The sequence below is a fragment of the Carica papaya genome, chromosome 7 (assembly GCF_054855325.1).
Source record: "Carica papaya isolate Zhongbai chromosome 7, ASM5485532v1, whole genome shotgun sequence".
Classification (NCBI taxonomy): domain Eukaryota; kingdom Viridiplantae; phylum Streptophyta; class Magnoliopsida; order Brassicales; family Caricaceae; genus Carica; species Carica papaya.
The window spans coordinates 29,648,413-29,669,774 of record NC_142315.1 but is presented as its reverse complement, the minus strand read 5'-3'; the positions used below and the strand labels follow the sequence as shown (position 1 = coordinate 29,669,774).

The window sequence follows — 21,362 nt, the reverse complement described above, 5'->3', positions numbered from 1 at the left end:
GCATTACAAAAACTTGTTTCCTTTTTTCTCTGTCAACGCATAAATTTTCTCAATGCAGAAACCAGAAATAGGTTAAAAAATACATGTTCCGGGAAGAAAATATGGAAGATAATGAAGTCATATTACAAATCAATTCTCTAACAAAACATTTCTAGATTGGCTTTGCGCCCATATAGGCACAGGAAACAAAAAAGAGTTCATCTCTTCTTTGGCTAAAACCTTATCCGAGTTGATCAACCAGTGATCGTATGCAGTTTCTTCCAACATTAATCTTCTGCAACCAAAAGTGCAGTCCCAGCAAGTCCCTTAATCAAAATATTTAGAAGCTCAGTTCACATACATAATAGTCCAGCCACACCTCGAGACTTGGATACAGCAATTCATGGGGAATGAACAAGCTGAAGGACAAACTGAGGGACAAGTGATTGAACCTTCCCCCCAATATACGGATCATATGAAAAGAAAACAGTTCGTGCCAGCGTTGTTTTCTCGTGCCTCATTTGATTTAACAAGAACCGATAGGAAATATAAAATATAAATAACATAAAAATTTAAATGAAATAATATTCTAATTCTAAGTTACTTTTCACATCTAATCAAATTATGAATTCTGTAATTTCATGTAAGTAGAGTTTGTTCACTTAATTATCACATTTCGTCTATTACGACTAAATTTTTAAATAGAAAAATTAAGAGTTCGAAATAGAATGTCTTAATTTTTTTCTCTGCAAAATAAAAATTGAAAATAAAATGGAAACGTAATAGAATTGAATCATCCACGACATTCGCTCTACCATGCAATTAAGTTTTCTTCTGCTGCCAATTTTTCTCAAGAGAATATTTTGGACGTATCAAGCTACAAGATAGATTTGAATCTACAAATAATGTTACCTTCAAGGTTGATCCCGAGTACTCAATAACAGAATCTCCTGCGACATCGAGCAGATCCAAGCTCCTCATATTCAGCCTTGGTGACACACATTGATTTGAAATCAGGACTGGATGCCAGAAGTGAGCCTCCACGCCACACACCTGAGATGGAACTGGACAAGATCCAAGGATTTTTAACCAACACAAAGAATTAGCTTTCATGAACAAGTCAACTTCTTGGAGAAGAATATTTACTCTTCTTGAGTTATTATCTTCACTTTATAGTCATCGGGGACAAGAGGTCTGAGCTCCATTTCTCTGCAGTACAAAACACATACATCTAAAAATGATGCCCCGTGATCACCAGAGAGTCTATGCTTAATTACAGAAGGACAAGAGCTTACAGTCTCTCGGCAAAGTGAGGAAATAAAGTGCTTCCACCAGTTAAGATGATGCTGTTTTGATCACAAAATTAAAAATAGTAACTTTTGCAGGAACAAACTTCAAATAAGACAAAAGGTCATAACTTAATAGTTAAACAAACTCAAAGTGCGCATGAGTGAAGCCACCTTTGATAAAGTACAGGATGTAGATAAGGATGGCATGAATTAATAGCTCTAACAATGCACTCGGCAAGTCCAGCCTGATTTATTCCTGGTAAACAATGAAAACAAAATCCAAATCAAAAATCAACTTTCCATTTCATGCTTTCCACCAGTTACCACAATGAAATTTATAACATCTATCTGACCAGAAAGCAACCATGGTGCTAATACATGATACAAACCCAAATCTGCAGGTTGGAAGATCATTTCTGGAACAAGAAATCGTTCATTTGTCAAGTCAAACTCCTGCGTAGATGGCAACAAAGTTAGAAGTATGTGAAATGGGGAAAACCCACTTTTACTCCCCGCAAAGAAAATAGGAAACTACGTTTTTTGACAAATCAATTCTCTTTCTGTCCTCCAGCTTGCCCATGGTGTCTGGCTGCAGTGTGTCCTTCGCTTCTATCGGATTGAGATATCTCTTTGCAGCATCAGGGTCTTTGACATAGCCCTTTGTGTGCGTGACTCCATCAGGAAGAACGTAGGTGCATCGAAAGAGGTTGTCTCTCCCCAGTTTCCTAGAAGGAACTTTCAAAGATGTCCAATAACGCATCTTACAATGAAAAAAAAAATTAAAAAAAAACCCCTGGCAGATACTTATGTTAATGGGTTTCAACGATTAATGAAGAAACCAAAAAAGAAAATTATTTTCTCGGAGAAATTTTCCTAGCTTTCTCTACAGGAGCAAACAACAAACACCAACAATATAAAAGCATTCAACAACGTCAAAGAGAAATCAACTGCCGATAAGGGAAGAAAGAGCGCAACAGCTATAAATGGGTACCTGCCAATCTGGAGGTCGCGGGCGACATCGAGGGAGACAAAGCAGAGCTTCTCCTTGACATCGTCGATAATAAAAGTTTCATCCATTACATTGATGGAACGGAAGGATACGAGCTCCTTCAAGTAATTGGTAAGGGCCTTGCCACCGAGATCGATCCTCTTGACGGCATAATTGAGGGTGAAGTTGTCGAACACCGGAGAAGCATGGGTGAAGGAGAAGCCGGAGTCGACGACTAGGCTACACTGAGTTTTGGCGAGGAGTTCATCGGGCCGGCGACTGGCCTCGTAGAGGTGGACGAGTGAAGATGACTGGGCCACGTACAGGGCAGAGAACCCAAAATCCTCGAAGACCAGCTCGTCAGTGGAGCGCTGGATGGAGGGGAGGGCAAGGGGACCCTCCGTCAGCAGCAGTGACGACGAAGCTGGGTTCACGTGGAGGATCGAGGAGAAGAGGTGGGACCAGATCTCCCGCTCGACATCTGGGTTTATAAGGTACCCGCGGTCCATGGGTCGGCGGACAGCCGCAGAAGTGAGGTCAAGGTCGGCGGTGGGTGAGGGGTGGATGAATTTTTTAGAGGAAAGAGGCCGGTATAGACAATTCGGCATGACGGCCGCGGGGTCCCGCTCACCACCGTTACCGGCTTTTATCAGTCCTCCGCCGTTGTCCAACACGACGACGGTTGACATTTTCTTTTCCTTTTCCTTTTCCAGAAGGGGTTGATGGTGATGGTGATGGGTTTTATCAAATGTTACGGATTTTTATAGTTATGACCTCGCAGGGTTTCGGGCTTTAAGGACATATTTTTGTTAGATGTTGAAAAAAAAAATTCAATACTTTCCAATTTTCTTCAAGTTCTTTAGCTTCAATATGAATGTTCTATTTTTTATCAAATTGATATATAAGATTAATTTCTTAATCTCAGTGCAATTTGGCTTTTCCATATCAGTGAGGTGTTTGAATTGTAAAAGCCAGTAGTTCATCATGCTCATCACCCCAAAACAGCGAGGGCTTTACATTCGAGTTCTTGTGTGGTCCATTACCAGTACCAAAAAACCCATGAAACTTTATGGTCTACCAACAAAATGAAGATGGGAAAAACAAAGCATCTTAACAGACACAAATATACTGCATCATACTATTCAACTCCTGTGCTTCTTTCTCTCCTTTCTTATATGGGTACACTTCCATCTATAACAAATTTAAACAGAAAAAAAATAAGTAAATGAAGAAATTTTATGTATAAAAAGAATCCTCCAAGAACGTATGGAAAAGTAGGAAATTTGTGAGAGGGAAAGAGCAAAAGCAGCCATGAACACAGCAAAATTCAGTAAGGAGGGTAGTAGTACCCTCCTGGCTGCCCCGCGCCATTAAACTGCGGCATCCCATAAGGCATCATCACTTGCTGAGGATTTGGAGCATAGGGATCAGTAGCCACCTTGGCCAAACAAACTTGACCTTGCATCCCATTCTGCTGCCACAGCTGCTGCTCCTGTACAAGCAACTGTTGTTTCCTCTCCATGTCTGCAATCTGCACATACGACGGAGGCGGCACTGTTAAAGATGCAGCAAACGGGTCCTGATTCACCACTGCTTGTACTGTCCCGTCCGGAGCAGGCAGTGCTAGCACTGGCATACAACTCTTGCCTGGCCCCGGTAATGCAACACTACTTGCGCTACCACCAGTCAGCTGAGCGGTGCTCACATGTTGTGTCACGGCCCTCTGGTCATACATGCCATTCAATATCAAAGGATCCAAGCCACCCCCCATTGTAGCTTTCTGCTTTGACAGATTGCTAGCTGATTCCACCAAAACCATTTCCCAATCTGCTTTACCACTCTCCGCAGCTGGTGTTTGCCAAGCAGAAGTCACCTCAGGCTCCCCGTTCCCACCAAACGCTTCCCACGAACCATTTCTGCCGGCAGCTGCTGGTCCAGAGAACAGAGCCAGAGCCAATTTGTTGCTTTGCTCGTCAGCCGAAACACCATCCTCTTTTAAATTCACCAGATCCTCCGTCACCTGTAGTGGCTGCGGCTTTGGTTGTTCAGGCGCAGTTGGTGGCAGTGGCAGTGGCAGTGGCAGCTGTGGTGTGTAATTCTCTGGTGGAGAAGGAGCATTCACCTCATTCCTATCAGGCAGTGGCTCTTCTTTAACCGGAGGTTTCCTTCCCTTGTTTCTGCCAGGACTTCTAGGTCTGTTAGCCATCTCCTTCAAGAAACTCTCGAGTGTGGACAAGAGCTTATCAGTGATCCTCTGCACTTCAGGGTATTCAGATGATCTAGCAATACCCATATCTTTGCACCAACTATAAAACGCTACAAGCTCATCAATCATCTTTGCAGCGTTAACATAAACATCAAAACCCTTAACGCAATCCGGATACTCCATCTCTGTAAATCTATCTAACAGAACACCTAATGACTCACAAATCTCCACATACAATCCAAAACTCTCCTTCACAACATTATAAAGCGCAACAAGCACCAACCTATTGTTCCGAGCAGAACCAGCTGGCCTACAAGCCAAAACCCTGTCAAGAATCCTTAACAACCGATTCACCCTGCCTAAAACCCTCTCAGGCCTCATTTCCTTTATTTGTGTAGCCTCTCTCCCCACGGATTCACAAACATCACCATATGATCTTGATTTCCTCCCCATCCCACGATCAAAATCATCCCTGAACTCTCCGTGCTCCCGATCCCTCTCCCCAGGCTTATCCCTACCTTTCAACTTCTTCTCAAACACAAGAAACTCCACCTTCTCGTCCAGATACATGGCATAAAACTTGACGAAAGCCGCATGATCCAACGAATTGGAATGCGCTTCGTCCTTGAAATCCGCCATGTTCAAGACCCGCATCCCTTTCCTAGTGGCATGCAAAATCTCTTCCTCAAACAAAGGGTTCCCATCAACCAAAAGCCTGTGCACAAGCATCAACGCCTTGAGCGCCACGATCCAATCGTGAGTCTTACTCAGCCTCTTCGATACTGTAGCCACGCAGGCATCGAGATAGCCCCTAGAGTAGGAAGTGAGGTTTATGATCTCCCTAAAGTACTTGTCATCGGCGGGATCCTCGTCATGAGTTGTGACTTTAACCACCAAAACCTCGAGGTCCGGTGCTATGTTTCCGGCGACTTTGGCTATGCTAATACTCGTTTGATCTTTTACGGCCCCAATTGCTTTACGAATCGTGCTCGATGCCATCGTCTACTGATTATGCCACCGGCGTATTTGTGGGTTTTCTGAAACAGAAATCAGAAAAGAAGAAGAAAAGTAGTGGGTTGAAGAATGCTCTTGATCTGGTTTTTCTTTTGTGAATTTAGTATGAAACTGTATCAGAGAATGGTTTTAGACGGTGGATCCAATGGTGGGGATGAAAGATTTGCTGACTCGAGTCAGCGGTTCTGACGGCGGAGATGAACGTCGGAGGATCGGATAAATTACGAGTATGTAGCAGTGAATGTAGACTCATTTGCAATTGCGTGTATGACGAACGCATAGACTGCTAAAGCGCGTAATAAGTTTTAACGCAAGAATTAGACACTCCACCGACTAAACCTCTGTGTATGATTTCTTTCCTGTTAAAAAGCAAATCGTAACGGTGCCGTTTTAATTGTTCAAATATTTTTCACTTTATTTTAAATTCTTTTTTTTTTAAATGTATATGGATGTAATTTTATATTTTAACTAAATCGAAATAAATAAATATTATAAACTATTACTTTAACCATCGATATTCATTATTTTGTAATTTGAAATATTAATTTATTTTAATAAGATTCTCCGTCATCTTCCTAAACCCAACGGCTTCGTGCTCACTTCCGACTTCCGGCCACCTTCAGATTCCATCTGCTTCCGGGCCCCTGTTCTTCTCTGCCAATCATGTTCATCCTCCGACTCCACTCCGTCGACACCGATCACCTTGTCACCACCCCCGAATTAGACTTCACACCTACAACCAAGACCGCGCCATCGAACCCTAGCCCTAAAGTCAGCGAGCGCTGGGGCATGGTTCATCTCTACCGGAACTCATCCCAGACGTCACTTCCAAACCCTACCTCTCGATCCACTTCCCTCTTCGTTGTTGCCGTTCCAAACTATCTCTCCTCCCTTGATTTCATCCGTTTCTGCGGGCCCCACATCGACAATGCCTCCGAGGTCCTATTCATAAGGTATCATCATTCTCATATATTGCAGTTTTTCCAGCTTTCTTTCGTTTATGATTAATTATGATTAGGAGATTTTGCGATTTTTTTTTTTATCTTAGTTTAGATCGTTCAAGTTTCGATAATACCGAATTTCATGGAAGGAACTTGTTAGTTATAGTTTTCTCCTAGTTGATAATTATCTGAGCTCAATTCATTTTTCTGTGCATTTGAGCTCTTAGCTTTTTTTATGTCATTGCGTGGACAAGGGAAGAATTGAAAATGGATCTTTTCTACTGAATATATCTAAGTTTTCGTTTCCTGACAACAATTTAGGAATGATGGTATGGAAGACCGATACAGTGTCCTGATGAAATTTGTTGATCAATCCAAAGCTGATGGATTCTATAGCAGCTTAAATGGAAAGCGGTTTTCACCTTCTGAGGTCTGTGAACTTCATTTTGTATCTTTAGTTTCTCTCTATGTGCTATTTCATTGTGCCTAATTGCAATCACAATTTCTGACTATCTTTGAATTTTAGGCTGAGGTATGCCATATTCTATTTGCAGTTTCTGTAGAGTACACCGATTCCTCTGAGCTTGCTAGCACGCCTCCAGTAGGCTTCACTGATTTACCTACCTGCCCAGTTTGCCTTGGTGAGTTTACCACTTTCTTTTTGTGTAGTCTTTTGACTAAAAGTGTGTTATTCTATATTTTAATTAGAATTTATATGGAGTTCTGTAATTATGTTGAATTGTTTATTCCCCATTCTAAATGTTGTTCTTTTAATTTTGCATTCATCAGAGAGATTGGACCCAGACACTAGTGGAATACTTAGTACACTTTGTGACCATTCATTTCAATGCCCATGCACTTCAAAATGGACTTACCTGTCATGTCCGGTGAGCTGGTTCTTGATGCCCTTTTATTCTTTTTCCCAATTTCTAGTTTCATCTGAAGTTAACATACATGCTTGGTTCATCTTATTATTTTTCCAACTCATATAGGTATTCCTTCATTTATTTAACTTTGATGAAAGCAGATGCATTTATATTTTTCACCATAATGGTCCATTTGGGATCTTGAACCCATACATGATGCTATTTTGAAGTTCATGGAGCAACCAAAAAATCTTCATACTTGCTCCATTGTGCTTAAGTTCAATGGCCTAGGTCATCCTACCAACTGTCCAAGAATCTTGCTGATGAGAATATCTTTGATAGTTTAATTGAAACACGCTTCAACTTTAAGTTGTGAAGGATGGGAGCCTATTCAACATGGTTACTCACCTCTTTCTACAGCATTGGTTGAACTAACTGAACAATCAATCTGTCTGTTTTTAATATTTTCTGACAACCAACTCGTATCATTTCCACTTGCATTTATCTATCTGGGAGCATGTAATTTGCTTGGCTGCCAGAATGATTGATCACAATAAAGATTTTTTATTTGATCTTCATTTGTTACAGGTTTGTCGGTTGTGTCAACAACATGATGAGAAACCAACCTGTTCTGTTTGTGGAACGCTAGAGAATCTATGGGTCTGTGTGATATGTGGTTTTGTAGGATGTGGAAGGTATTGCATCAATAGCATTCTTCTTTCACTCGTAATTCATGTTTAGAAAAACTAAATAATTGACCCTTCACCTTTTTGGAACTTATGGAGGCCTTTCTGTGTTTTTTGCAATAGATACAAAGAAGGCCATGCTATTAGGCATTGGAAAGATACACAGCATTGCTATTCTCTTGATTTAAGAACACAGCAAATCTGGGATTATGTTGGTGACAATTATGTTCACCGGCTGAACCAGTCAAAAGCTGATGATAAGTCTGTTGAAATGAACTCTCACTGTATGTCACTTGAGGGAGACTGTGGTACCTGTGCGTTTAGTGAGGAATCGGGAATCAGTGGAGCTCTCTTTAATAGCAAAGTTGAAGCAGTACGATTCTGCTTATAATATATTTGTATAAACTTGTAGTGTGGGTTTTAGTCTTATGTTAATATTTGAATGTTTACTAGTCTGTATTACGTTTTTCATTCAAAATTTCTTTCCTAGAAGTATTTGAGTGATACTTATGTCTCAGCCAACTACATTGAGCACTTGTTTACTTGTCTTCCTTAAATTGTGATTACATGTTTGCCATCATGCACACTTACTCTGCCTTTCATATTTTATACCAGATTGTAGATGAGTACAATCACCTTCTTGCAAGTCAGCTGGAAGCTCAGAGACAAGTAAATAAGTCCTCTTGTTCAGTTTCTTCTCATTATTTTCCTTGCAATATTTATTTTTAGTAATTATTCACTGTTCTTAGGATAGACTGCACTGTTCTTTTCTTCTCTTACACGTTCCAGAGTGTATGTGTTTTCTTGTTAGTTTAAATACCTGGAAGCAAATCCATTTAAATATGGATTCTAGTCGCACATATGAAGGCCTGTAAATTCAGCAACGTTCTAAATCATTGATAAATTAGTTAACTTGATGATGCAATAACAAGACCTACATCTGCTTTTTTAATGGGATTTTTAACTATATAATATTCATCTGTGTTTTTTCTCAGCATTATGAATCTCTCCTCATAGAGGCCAAAACTAGAAGGGAGAATTCCATTGCTGGAACAATCGAAAAGGCTATCGCTTCCCAGATGCAAGACATCCAAAGTAAACTAGAGAAATGTGAAGGGGAAAAAGATGCCGTTGCTGAAGCAAGTGTTCTTCTCATTCTGTTTCTCTGGACTAATATATTTACCCATATACAACTTTCTTTGTCTATCATTCTGATGGATTTTTCTGTTTCTCTTTTCCAGATTAATAGATATCTTATTAAGGACCAAGAAATTTGGCGGAAAAAGGTTAAAGAAATTGAAGAGAGGTACATAGTCTTCCTTATCCTGTCTCCACACATTTTCTTCTCCCCACCTTGTTTCTTCTCTCTTTTTATTCATGGAAAATCCCCTAATATGTATTATATAGAGGTGGACTAGAAGTGATCTGGGTCTTCAAATATCTACTATTCTTGCAAGAATCTCATTTTGCAAATATGTAAGAGTCACCGGCTAGTGTGCTTTTGGCTTTTGGTTCTGTAATTTCTCAAAGCTTCCTTTACTTTTATTTTCTCTTGTTGAACGTATCCCAATAGGATTTAGCATTGTCTGCCTTTACGCTTCTCTGCTGACAAAGCAGTTGTGCTGATCTTTTTTGGTCAAGTGAATATTGTGATAATTCCTGCCTCTTCCAGGGTAATTTCAACACTCAGATCAAAAGATGAGCAAATACTTGATCTGGAAGAACAGGTAACTTTGCAGTGGCTGTTTATACCTACATTTCGTTGCTTAAAACAGTAGGCATGTGTTTTAACCGAGGCAACTTGCACAGTTAAGAGATCTAACGGTGTATATTGAAGCCCAGAAGACCGTTCACAAGATGACAGATTCAGATGGCATCAAAGGAGGAACTATATTGCCAGTGCCTCCAAAGGAGCCTTCTGCATCTGCCACCAGAAGGCAAAAGAAATCAGGTCGAAGACGGAATTAGTCGATTACTGTGGAAATGATAGCATGATATCTTTGTATACGGTTAACATTGGCCCAAAATCATGTATATGTGATGCCAATAAAGCAGGAGATCATGTTTTTGCAATTGAATTTTCTTTGAACCCAAAGGAAGATATCAAATTTCATATGCAGAGCCTGCGCTGAATGTGCTTGTCTTTATAGAAAAGTTGTGACATTAAGATAGTATTATATTTTAACTAACAACTCAATAAATTTTAGTTTAATGACTAAAATATCTACGTTAATAAAGATTAGGACAGGGGATTAGTGTATATCTGTTATATAAATTAGTTCTTTATGGTTCAAGTCAATCAACTCCAAGTCTGGACTAATCTGATAGGTAGATCAAATATTTACAATCCAGAATACAAATAACTTGATCAGGAGACCCTGCCGTATTATACCTTGCACTGATAAATTAAGTACCTTGCATGAGTGGGTAGGGCATAAGGGTAGAGTAGTTTTTGCACGTAGCAGTTATTAGGGAAATGTTTGTTACTTTGGTTCCCGCTCTTTGCTTGAAAATAACCAGTCTTGTAAAATCTATTTCATTTGTAAAGCTCGACATACAATGGCACTTCAGACAGTATGGCTGATGGGTGGAAGTTTTTCCAATGTGAAGACTGATTGGGGGCAATACCTTGTACACATCCTAATATTGGGCGGGGTAAGAGGGAGGAAGAGCAGCTGGGTTAGTATGGTAGGTTGAGGACCGAGTCAGAATCTGGAAGATCTTTTACCAATACCACCTACTAGCCCCACTAAAATTAGTGGCAGTTCGTCACTAGTTTTGTTTGCAGCTAAAAAATGAATTCTTACAATTAATATTTGTAATTAAATCACATTTGAGTTCCGACATTAATTGACAGAGCGGATTTGGAACAGGAAAAAGAATCCACTCCAAACCTGCTCTGCTATCCCTACTTGCATGTTGAGTTGACGATACACGATAAAACTACTAGATTTGACACACCCCCCCCCCCACCAACAAAAAGGGAACAGCAAGCATCTGTCGATTTGCTCGGGAAAATAAAAAAATCTTTCTTATTGAAACTACTCTCAAGAGTCACGCTAAACACTAGAAAAAGAAAGAAACATACAAGAAAGGGTAAAACAATAAAATATAAATAACCTACTAAAGAATATAATGATGACTACTCTTCTTTCTGAAATATCTGAATGAAGAAACAGTCAGAAATCCCCAGCCAAAACCAGCTTTTCCCTTCCTTCCTACAAGTCCCTTCAGAGTATTTTAACTTTTATAGTCAGCCCTTTCCCTTCCTATATCCCATTAAACTTGCCCATTCAATTTACATCTTAAAAAATTTTCATTCTTCGTCCTAACTGAGGAGAACAGAACCTAACAACAGCCTCAACATGCCTTGCCCACAAAACAGCTAAAAAATGCCACTTCAAACAACTTTACTACGCTGAGCTGGTAAGTATCCTAAACTATAGTACCTGTTCCACAGGTTCCCCTCAAAAATTACTGTATGTCGGGACCAATGATTGGATGGAAGAGATACAAACTTGAGGTAGCAGAGACCCAGGCATTGGCTTCCTCACCTTTGAGGTTGTTCTGAAGCAGTTGCATCAGCAGTTGAGCTAGGCCCAGCACCATTTTCAACTGGAGGAGAGGTACCCCATTTTCCTTCTGAATCTAATGGCTCAAGTATTTGAACTCCACCATCTGTTAGCCCTAAAGCAAATTGGTTAGGATCTGACGGGTGAGCAGCAATGACCAGTGGATATACCCTTAAGCTGCCAGATATATGTTTATTGTTAGAAATTCTTGGCAAATCGAGAAGTATTTATTAGCCTGGAAAATGAAAAGAAACTGCAAAACACACCTTGGATTAGGAGGTAGATAAGCAGAAGGGTTAATTCGACATCTCAATCGGAGTGCTGGAGCAGAAAGAACATCTATATTTCCATTTTCAAAGCTCACAAAGATTGACTGGCCATCACAAGAATATGTAGCATGTGTGATTGGACCACTTGTTTCCAGAGGGATCCACTGTTTCAGGAAAAAAAAAATTCCGTATCAGTCAGCCTCCTAAATTCCTAATCATAAGAATAACAATACAAACTAACAGTTAAGAGAGATAACAATGTACAGGTATATGCACACCTTATAATGTGCCTGTAATTCACTTTTTTGTTAATGCATCTGACATTCAATAAACAAAACTACCATATGACAATCAGATATGTTAGCTCACCTGCTTAAGACATTCCAATTTAGGAGCTTCATATAGTGCTATTTGTGTTTCATGAACCGCCAGCAAAAGTGTTTGATCTAAGTGGAACTGGACACGAGTATCTGCAAGAGGAGATGCTGATCGCCCAGGGGGGATCTGCAGAAACTTACTAGTTTGCTTTTCCCACCCGTCCGTGCTCCAAATGCATAGCTGTATGATTTGCGAGGTGCCGGGTTTCAGGAACAAGGTATGAATATTTATCATAGCAAGATAATTGTTCAAAGAAAGAATAAATTAAATCTGAAAAGGAGGGCAGGAAACAAAAAGTAATTAAAGGTTCAATGCACGAGAGAGTGAATGAATATTTCCTTAACATTATTATCCTTTCACATAACCATTAATCCCAAGTAATCTCTAATCCAACAATATAAAAACTGAATGAGTATATGTGAGCCAACCAAGAAAAAAGTGAAGAAATAATTTTTTTGAAGTTGCTGATCTGTTAATGTAGCAATAAGGTTGCTTTATCATTGGATGTGAATTCCCATTAGTTGTCAGTTTACATTGACATGGCCATGCACAAAAATGCAATATTTTTTCATTACCTGAGAATCAGCTCCAGAAGACACGAGCACATTTAGAGTGTGAGAGAAGGCAAGGCCAGTAATTCTTTTTTGATGACCTTTTAGCTTTGTTTTAACCTGTGAAAGAGAAAATTCAAGTTAGCAAAAATCCAAGTTTCCACTTATTAACAGCTGCTATAGATTTCCTTTTGGCCAGAAAGTACCTCATCAACACGAACATTATATATTTGTATCGATGAGTCCTCCATGCCGATAGCAATTATATTATTATCTTGAGGGTGAAACGCCAAAAAGGATGCTGCCGGGGGTGGAGGCATAAATGTTGTCATTGTCTACAGAAGAAGAAATATAAACATAAAACACCAAAATTTTGTAAGAAAATAGGACGAAAACAAAGGCATGTTTTCAGATTTACTCCAAGTATATTGACCAAGACAGAGAGATTGAATAGAGAAGAGGAGCTACTTACCTTAAATGTCATCATGTTGAATAAGGAGATTTTTCCCCCTGAGGCTGACATTACATAAGAGTCATTCTTAGATAATGCAAAGCATGCAACAGCATCTTCAGGGTTAGTGTCGCTTATATCATTGGTCATCAATATTCCACTTGAAGGTTGCCATAATTGAGGTGCTACACTAGCTGTGGCCTATAAAGAGAAGAAATGATCTTTATAAAATTCAAAGCACATATACCACAGAAACAATTAAAAAGAATGAAAATGCAAGTCATTAGCACAAAAAATTATAGTCCCAGAAAGAGTAGGGAAAACGAGAGAAACTTGATACCTTTCCCATTAAATTTCGATCATTTCTCTGCCATTTCCAGAGCTTGTGCACTGCATTAGATGCTAATGCCAATATTGCAAGCCCAGAATTTGTATAAATTAATCTAGATACCTGAAATAATTGCATTTATCTCAAAAGCATAAGTGAAAATGTATATGAGAAGGATTGAGAAGACTTCATGTGGAAGAATGAGTCGACATGCTCTGTTAAAAATTGTAAATACAAAATATTAAAAATTACAAGGAAAAAAAAATAAACCCATAGGTAAGACAGATACTTAAAGCAAATATAAAAGTAATGCTGAAAACACATAAAAAAAAGTCCAGCAACAGACACAGACAACTCTAAAAGCCTAAACTCATGCCTATGGATCACATCTCACCTTCAGAAAGAGAAAGACACGGAATACGTAATACAAAGTATTAAGATTAGAAACTGTTTAACAACTAAGAATAAAAAATAAAATTCACAGAATAAAAATGTCCCAAAAATAAAACAAAATGGACTTATAGTATTCTGTGGATTCAGAAGATACAAGCATGTAGAATATAAAAAGAAAGAAAATAGATGCATTATAATTGTAAAAACAAATGGTACAAGCATGAGATACTGCAGGGTGTACCCTCATTGCTGTTAAATTATCAGGTAGCCTCAGAGAACGGCACTGTGATGGTTCATTGATTTCTGTTAGTTTCCAGATCCTAGACTTTGTCATCGACTCATCACCAATTCTGGGCTTTACATCCACCAAACTTCGGCCATCATTGTTCTACAAAAACTCAAAAAGAAAAATATCAGGCAAGGAAATCATTCCTGCGGACACAATGAAATAAAATATATTACATTTTTAGTACCTAGACATATCTCCTAAATGTGACATGCATAAATTAAACTGGCAGCTTCAGGACACATAGATAAATAATATTTAAAGAATCTAGATTGCTCATAGCAACAGAACTTCACACTCACCATTACATCCATAGCTGCAACTGGTGTAACTCGCTCCCCAATGCTTGTTCCAACAGGTGCATTTCCAGAAGCAAATGCACTAATGGTGGGTGCCTGTATGACACATTTGGGTAACATAGTTAACACAATTAATTCATCCATATTCATGAAATTTTTACGATGATGGACCAATTTCACTCTATTCCACTGAGCTACATCAATTTACCTTAACAGCTGCAGGAGCAACTCTAGAAGCATCAAATGTACGGCTCTCCACTGTTCGTAGAAGCCTAATCCCATCAGCATTTGCCAAAATTTTAACACCATTATCACTTGTTGAAACAGCTAGCAGTATCCCTTCCTTGTTGAATCTAATGCATGGGGAAGCCTGCAAGTTTAAAGACCTGGGTAATTAGTTTGCAGGAAAGGGAAGGTAGCACCAGATAGATTGTTTGGAATTACGCCTAGACAGTAGTTACCGGTAATCCACCCTCCGCGTGAAAAGTCGTCAAAAGGTTTACATTGTCCATGTCCCAAAATTTGACAGTGAACTCATCCCCAGCAGCCAAGAACTTATTCTTAGTGGTATCAAATTGCACAACTCCCGCAGATCGCTTTCCAAGACCATGGTATGTTCGTTTCACAGCTCCCTCACTTTCATTCCATTCCACTAGATAAGAATCTCCTTCTTTATTCGTTCCACATGAGAACAACCTGTAAGTTATGTACAAATCATATTAATAACTCCATCATGACGTTGAAGATGGCAACATTCAGAATCCCACAATTAAAGAAAATCAGATTTATTTAATGTCAACGGCATGTATAACCTTGTTCCATCTGCACTGTATGCCATAGCAGTAGATGAATGGCCTGGTGCATCATAGTCAACCCTGGAGCCCATGTTATCATATAACCATGCCTTAATTTTTCCATCCATTGCAGTTGAAAAGATGAACTGAAAAATTTTAACAAAAAAATTAGATGAAGATTGAAAGAAGAGGAAACTAATATAATTAGTAATACTAGTAATTCATTAAGAATTCCAAAGAAGAGGGGCCACAAGCCTAGCAATTCAAGAGTATACGAGAGCGTTTATACTTAAATGTGTACTGCACATAAAACCAGAAACACATTCTATACTCTAAATATTAAAAACTTACCACTCATAATTTTTTATTGAATTAGAAAATTTTCTTCTTATTCTCAGAATTAGAATTCAGTTATGCCCTATGTGATTATTCTGCATATAATTTTCTATCATAAACTATGTTCTTCCTTGGAATGTTAAAATTAAAGTAGATGATTCCAAGTTTAATCAGTACTCCAAGTGGCTTAATTTAAAGTTATTTATACAGATGTCTTATCGGTCCTCTAGATACAACTTGAAACTTGGTTACCACGCCTTCCTTTTTCCTTATAGAGAAAGAAAGTGTTGGACAAATCCCTTGATTTTAACCTTAGGAGGTCACTCTCATTCCTTTATCATTGAATTAATATAAAATGCTCACTTCTCTTTCAGACCATTATGTATTTTGTAGAAAAAGAAACTGCCATGCACATGAAATTCACATATAAATGCTAGTAAAAAAACATATACCAGAACGAAAACTAACGGAAAAGAGGTCAGACACCAACGAATTGCAGAACTAAGGTTAGAAGACTGGTGTTTGCTTTACAAAGGACAGACTCCTTACAGCATGTCACACATATCTTTTGGTTTGCGAAGATGCAAACACAATATGCAGATAAAAGAGTTCCAGAACTTCTCTTTAAGAAGTGGCCTTCAACCTGGCATTGTTCTTTCCTCCAGACTTCCACTTAAAATTGCATGTAGGAATACTTTACTGATCAGGATTTAAACAAGAAGAGGAAATGACTGAAATGGAGTAGAATTTTTGCAAAGCTGAATGTGTTTACCTCACAGAAATATGCATAGTTAAGAATTATATTTAATTTTTAAGACCATAATATATATACACATGTTACCACAATTTTGCTTCAAATACTATATTTTTCCTGTGTTTCACCATATGAATAGGACGTGGACTGTGTTAACTTCTTATAATGAGTCTGACACGAAAAGAAAAAGAGAATAAAATAATTTAATATAAACTAACCGAACATGTCACAGAAACCTTATTTCCATATTCCTTGTTTCACCAGCCTGATTGTTCTTACAACTGTAAACTTAAGCTAACTATTCATACATCTTATTGTAAACAGAAGCTAACTTTGCAAAAAAACTCAGCCATCAGATTTTTCTTCTTTTTTTTTTCTCAATTTTCACAATTTTAACAGATGAACTTTGAAAAAAAACAAACATAAAAAAATGACTGGCATATTGGATTTTTTTATCTCAAAGATGCAGTTTTTTTCTCATTTCATGAGAGAAAACAAATACAAGGGAGCTAATAGTCACTTGTTTTCCTGAATCCAGATTTTCATTCAGAAGAAAAAAATAAAATATAAAGAGAAATATTATCTCAATCACATTATTAATTACCTGAATATTTTCCTTGTGATGAGGACATACAGAATATACAGGTGCTTCATGACCCTCAAAAGTATACTGCTTAGCCCCTGTAACAGCATCCCACACCTGCAGAGTTTCAAGCTTTTCAAGTGCTATCCAACTCATGCAACCCAACCAAAACAGGTAAGTAACAAACCTTAATCAACCTATCCTCGCCACAAGTGACAACACACAATTGCTTGTTTGGATAAGAAAAAGCAAGATCGTTAACACTGCCAATATGGGCATCAATCTGAAAAAACAAAAATATTGACAGCCAAGTTTAATGAATTTATAGAAATGAAGTCCACGCATAAAGACACTCCATCAGGGAGAAAGTGTGCTATAAAGGCCAGCAAAGAAGATATGGGATTTTGACTAATGGCACAAACCTCTAGATGATTTCTTAGGTCATCTCCACCATGATACGAGTATATATGCACAATATGCTTAGAATATGCCACCCCTGAAGGAAGAATATCATATTGAGAAACAGCCGATGTTTTGTTCTTGAAGAAATTCAATATTGAGCTCCAAAATTTCTCAAGATGGAAAAGAATAAAACTAGCTAAACAGTAACATTAACAAAATCATTGAAACATACCAAAAAGAGTTCCATCAGGACTCCAAACCACCCGGTTTACTGATGCTGTATAATCACTGCCCAACAACGCCTGTAGCAAGCAAAAGGTTAGCATTTTTATCCCTGAACTTGACATGGCAAGCATCATTTACTCATGCTCAAAAAAGCAAACCTGCAAAGGCATAGAGCATGCTCCAAGTTCCCGAACCTTAAAATTTTTAACAGCAATTCTTTCACGGATGCCTAGATCCCATAACATGACATCGCCCATGTTCGTACCAACTGAAATCATGAAATCAAAATAAATAAGAGGAAGGAAAAATAAGGGCAAAACCAAGGACCAGAAACCTACAAGATCATATAGACTTATCTCTAGACCAGAACAAAAAGCAAAAAAAAAGAAAATATTTCCCATATTCCAGCATTACCGAGAAGTAGGATTTGTTGTACTGGATGAAAATCCATGCTCTTGACAGCTGAACCCTGATTTAGAGTCATAACAACAGCTTTTGGCAAATCTTCAGGAGAGTAAGAACTCTGACCATGGCTCTGGCCAGGGTATGCAACAGGTAAAATGTTCACTGGCAAATTATTCACCTGCTAAATGCCATAGAAGACTTAATATATCATCAAGAGAAAAAAATTATGTATGAGCTATACATATATTTAAATAACCTTGCAATACATCAATCCATCTTATAGTGTCTCAAGGTAACCATTTTCAATCGGAAACCCTTCATGCAAGACCTGATACCCCAACTGGAACTGACAGGTACCCTTTTTCATATAGGGAGCAAATCAACATGAAAAATTATTTTCAACTAAAAATCCTAGAGATTACAATGTCATACCCAATATTTCCATCCCATCTTTCATGAAAAAATAATAGTCAATTTGTTTTTCTCATCCCCCTGCTGCTTGATAGCTAACATTCAAGCGTTATATCTGCGTTCTCAGTACTCAAACAAAAATCAAAATCTTATTAATTAATAAAGGATTAACAGTCAAAGACCTTGAAAAAGCACGAAGTTCAATATTCAAACTTAGGAAATATTGAATTCAAATTTTTTTAAAAAACTGGCTAATGGGATGTTGATGGATAAGGAAAGAAATAAGATAATGTGGCATGTTGAAACTTCAGTACCACTAAGGCAAATTTCACTCCTTAAGTAAACTCTAACCGTTGTACCTCATCTGGTATTCCAAAAGGTCTTGCTCTCTTCAGAACATGTTCAGAATCTGCGGTTTGGTAGTCTATGGCAGGATTATTAGTAGGAGTCCTAGGGCGTTTTAAAAGAGCAGCTGCAATGACAAAAGAAGTACCAATTGATGATCAGACCCTAAAGAATAAAGGAACTTAAATACGAAAAGACACAAATCAGAACACAAATATGAAATTTGTCAAGAGAGGAATGATGTGCCAACTGCCTCCTAATTGGAAAAGATAAGTCCAAAAGCTACTACTTGATATAACACATACGCAGATATACACATATAATTGTATAACCCACCTGCATTGTTCGGTGCAGCTAAACCTATTGGCCCTGCCGAAGCAGATGGATGCGGCACAGTAGATGGATTAGCCATCCATCCAGCAAGAGATGTGGGGAGGGCAGCAGGTGTAGGCTGAAATGGCTGCCATGAAAAGTGCTCAGAGTGAAATAAGAATTCATTCTTTGCAGTGACGTAATTAGCCAAAATTTTTCAACCTTTCACTTACAGCATGAGCACTCAATGGTGGGAAACCACCGGCCTTTGGGACAGTACCCATTAAAGGATTAGTGACAGGAGACGGGGCCCTTGCACCATTTGGCTGGCCGCAGCTATGATCAACAAATAGGGTTTTGATGTCAGGGTTTGGCCTAGGATTCTTGCAAAGCTGATGCTGCCAGTTTAAGCTGCACATCAATGCTGATACATGTTAGATCACCCACATTTTATTTTTCACAGACTGGAAGTAGCCACATAACAAAAGCAGGAACTTCTCTAACACCTTTGGTTTATCAGTGTCCTCAATCTTGAATTCTTCAATGTTGGAAATTGAAGCTTATCACGGAAAAGTGGGTTAGCCTCAATCAACTTTTTTAATTCAGCAAGCATTATACCCCTTGCCGACTTAGTATCACCATATTTAGATAGCTGTTCATTGTCTCTGCAAAATCGACAAATGGGTTTAGAGTTCCATGAACTACAATGATATGGCACGTAGAACAGGATAGTTCTGTGATACAAGAGTCGTAAAAACAGTCAAAATTCTCTGACATTAATATTTTATACCTGAAGTTTTCCAGCGTCAATAGCTGCGTAATTTCCTTAAAAAGGTCCTCATTAAATGCCGCAAACACTTTCAAGTCTTTTACTAAAACATCCACAGCTTTAGAACGGTCCCGCCTACAATTTTTAAAGCAAATATGGGAATGTCTAAAAAATTGTTCATAGCAAAATAAAGTCACTAGGGTACGAGGAATAAAAATCAACACAAAACTTATCAAATTGAATAGAATTGTACAAAAATTACGAATTTGAAACCCCTACTTGTCTAAAGCTTCAAGGTACTTCTGCTTGCGTATCTCAAAGAAAATCTTCATGGAGTATCTATTGTCATCGACCTTTGTAAAACCAGATAAATACTTCTCCACTTCGTCCCATTCCCCATTTGTCACCATATCTTCAAAATATCTCATATTGAAGAAAAACCCAGACTCTTGCTCCAATCTCCAGAACGAACACAGATAAATCAGTAAACATTGAAAAATGCTCACCAAATACCCACGTAGATACCAGTAAAACCCAAAATTAGGCAGAAAGCATACACGAAAAGAATTGGCCTCAGGAAGCCATAGAAAATAAAGCATACTTGTGAACAGTTTCTTTGAATTTCTCTTCTTCCAGAAATTGAAGTATTAGGAACACGAGTTCTCGGCTAAGCGAAGACATGATTGTTTTATCTGCAAGCGAAAAAATTAAACCAAAACCAAGAAAGAGATCTAAGTTGACGCATATGAATACTACAACAAACACAAAGAAATATCCCTGAATTACATAAAAGAGGGAGAAAAAGCTAAACAATTTAAGTATTATAGCTCTAAAAGCACACAACAGCAGTCAAAATAGAAACCCGAGGAGAACACCAGAAATACATAAATAAAAAATTAAAATAAAAGGATAAGGGAGAAAAGAGTCGGTATGGTACCTGTGTGAAGAGAGATTGATGATTGCACGGATCGGAGAATTTGAAAGAAAGCGAGGAGAAGGAGAGTTCGTTACAGAGCTTCCTCTCCCTAGTTTTCTTGTCTCGCTTCCAGCTCGTCTGGTAAGTATTTATACAGAGAAATGGCTAGGGATTTGAAGAAGAGAGAGAAAGGGATGTGCGTGAAACAAAATGCAGTCTATCAGACAAATTAAATACCGTGAGCGAGACGAGACGAGACGGACTCTATGATAAGCTCCTCGTCTTATAAAGATGAAAGGTGATATGCAGAACGACTTATCCCTTATAAGCGCACGTGCTTATAAGCAAATACGCAGAATTTGGACTTATTTCTGACGGTATTTGCCTATTTGGGAGCATTTGAGAGAGAAGTGTAAACTGTGGCGTTTAAGGTCAAAAAAGAAAATACCGCGATATTTCAGCATTATTACGAAAAATCATTTTCTTTAATTTATTTGGATAATTCAAGTAAATTATAAATCTATTTTTAGTATATCTCTAAATTTAAATTATATTTCAAAAAAAAAATTTATTATTTTAAAACCATTCAATTTCGCCGAATAGGAGATGTATAG

The 21,362-nt window shown here is 38.2% G+C and overlaps 3 protein-coding genes and 1 pseudogene across 5 annotated transcripts; 1 reads left to right on the top strand and 3 right to left on the bottom strand.

Annotated features, from left to right (window-relative positions):
* Nucleotides 1-68: 68 nt before the first annotated feature.
* On the bottom strand, nt 69-3,216 carry ARP6 (actin-related protein 6). 2 transcript variants are annotated; one of them, XM_022043456.2, is made up of 8 exons: nt 2,260-3,216; nt 1,804-1,993; nt 1,658-1,721; nt 1,440-1,524; nt 1,275-1,325; nt 1,126-1,188; nt 892-1,043; nt 69-305 (listed from the first exon to the last, which is right to left on the bottom strand). In XM_022043456.2, the coding sequence occupies exons 1-7, from the start codon at nt 2,943-2,945 to the stop codon at nt 914-916; spliced, it is 1,269 nt and encodes a 422-aa protein (XP_021899148.1). In that variant the 5' UTR covers nt 2,946-3,216; the 3' UTR covers nt 69-305; nt 892-913. The 2 variants fall into 2 exon arrangements, with proteins under 2 accessions (XP_021899148.1, XP_088063877.1); XM_088207751.1 differs by having other exon boundaries at nt 69-1,043.
* Nucleotides 3,217-3,366: 150 nt separating this feature from the next.
* On the bottom strand, nt 3,367-5,760 carry LOC110815613 (putative clathrin assembly protein At4g32285 pseudogene; annotated as a pseudogene).
* Nucleotides 5,761-6,002: 242 nt separating this feature from the next.
* BRIZ1 (zinc finger (ubiquitin-hydrolase) domain-containing protein) lies at nt 6,003-10,102 on the top strand. The gene is made up of 11 exons (XM_088207750.1): nt 6,003-6,429; nt 6,739-6,847; nt 6,944-7,058; nt 7,207-7,304; nt 7,872-7,978; nt 8,093-8,342; nt 8,585-8,638; nt 8,965-9,108; nt 9,211-9,275; nt 9,642-9,696; nt 9,779-10,102. Exons 1-11 carry the CDS (start codon nt 6,140-6,142, stop codon nt 9,935-9,937), a joined length of 1,446 nt encoding a protein of 481 aa, XP_088063876.1. The 5' UTR covers nt 6,003-6,139; the 3' UTR covers nt 9,938-10,102.
* Nucleotides 10,103-10,987: 885 nt separating this feature from the next.
* On the bottom strand, nt 10,988-20,961 carry LOC110815681 (topless-related protein 4-like). Of its 2 annotated transcripts, none has more exons than XM_088207747.1 (26): nt 20,770-20,961; nt 20,434-20,524; nt 20,112-20,291; nt 19,854-19,967; nt 19,570-19,728; nt 19,297-19,474; nt 19,088-19,211; nt 18,766-18,878; nt 18,005-18,176; nt 17,749-17,858; nt 17,598-17,667; nt 17,386-17,459; nt 17,151-17,246; nt 16,985-17,080; nt 15,309-15,436; nt 14,958-15,192; nt 14,705-14,866; nt 14,500-14,592; nt 14,153-14,299; nt 13,531-13,641; nt 13,212-13,391; nt 12,946-13,074; nt 12,764-12,859; nt 12,180-12,368; nt 11,808-11,974; nt 10,988-11,718 (listed from the first exon to the last, which is right to left on the bottom strand). In XM_088207747.1, exons 2-26 carry the CDS (start codon nt 20,511-20,513, stop codon nt 11,520-11,522), a joined length of 3,402 nt encoding a protein of 1,133 aa, XP_088063873.1. In that variant the 5' UTR covers nt 20,514-20,524; nt 20,770-20,961; the 3' UTR covers nt 10,988-11,519. The 2 variants fall into 2 exon arrangements, with proteins under 2 accessions (XP_088063873.1, XP_088063875.1); XM_088207749.1 differs by having other exon boundaries at nt 18,005-18,173.
* Between the last annotated feature and the right edge of the window lie 401 nt (nt 20,962-21,362).

Coding starts and splice junctions, on each gene's coding strand:
- ARP6 (XM_088207751.1), bottom strand. CDS start 2,945: ATGTCAACCGTCGTCGTGTTGGACAACGGCGGAGGACTGATAAAAGCC. Junction 1,326..1,439: donor CATCCTGTACTTTATCAAAG/GTGGCTTCACTC, acceptor TGATCAAAACAG/CATCATCTTAACTGGTGGAA. Junction 1,189..1,274: donor CCTCACTTTGCCGAGAGACT/GTAAGCTCTTGT, acceptor TTTGTACTGCAG/AGAAATGGAGCTCAGACCTC.
- BRIZ1 (XM_088207750.1), top strand. CDS start 6,140: ATGTTCATCCTCCGACTCCACTCCGTCGACACCGATCACCTTGTCACC. Junction 7,979..8,092: donor GGTTTTGTAGGATGTGGAAG/GTATTGCATCAA, acceptor TTTTTGCAATAG/ATACAAAGAAGGCCATGCTA. Junction 9,109..9,210: donor AAAAAGATGCCGTTGCTGAA/GCAAGTGTTCTT, acceptor TCTCTTTTCCAG/ATTAATAGATATCTTATTAA.
- LOC110815681 (XM_088207747.1), bottom strand. CDS start 20,513: ATGTCTTCGCTTAGCCGAGAACTCGTGTTCCTAATACTTCAATTTCTG. Junction 14,867..14,957: donor ACGCGGAGGGTGGATTACCG/GTAACTACTGTC, acceptor TTAAACTTGCAG/GCTTCCCCATGCATTAGATT. Junction 11,975..12,179: donor AATTGGAATGTCTTAAGCAG/GTGAGCTAACAT, acceptor TTCCTGAAACAG/TGGATCCCTCTGGAAACAAG.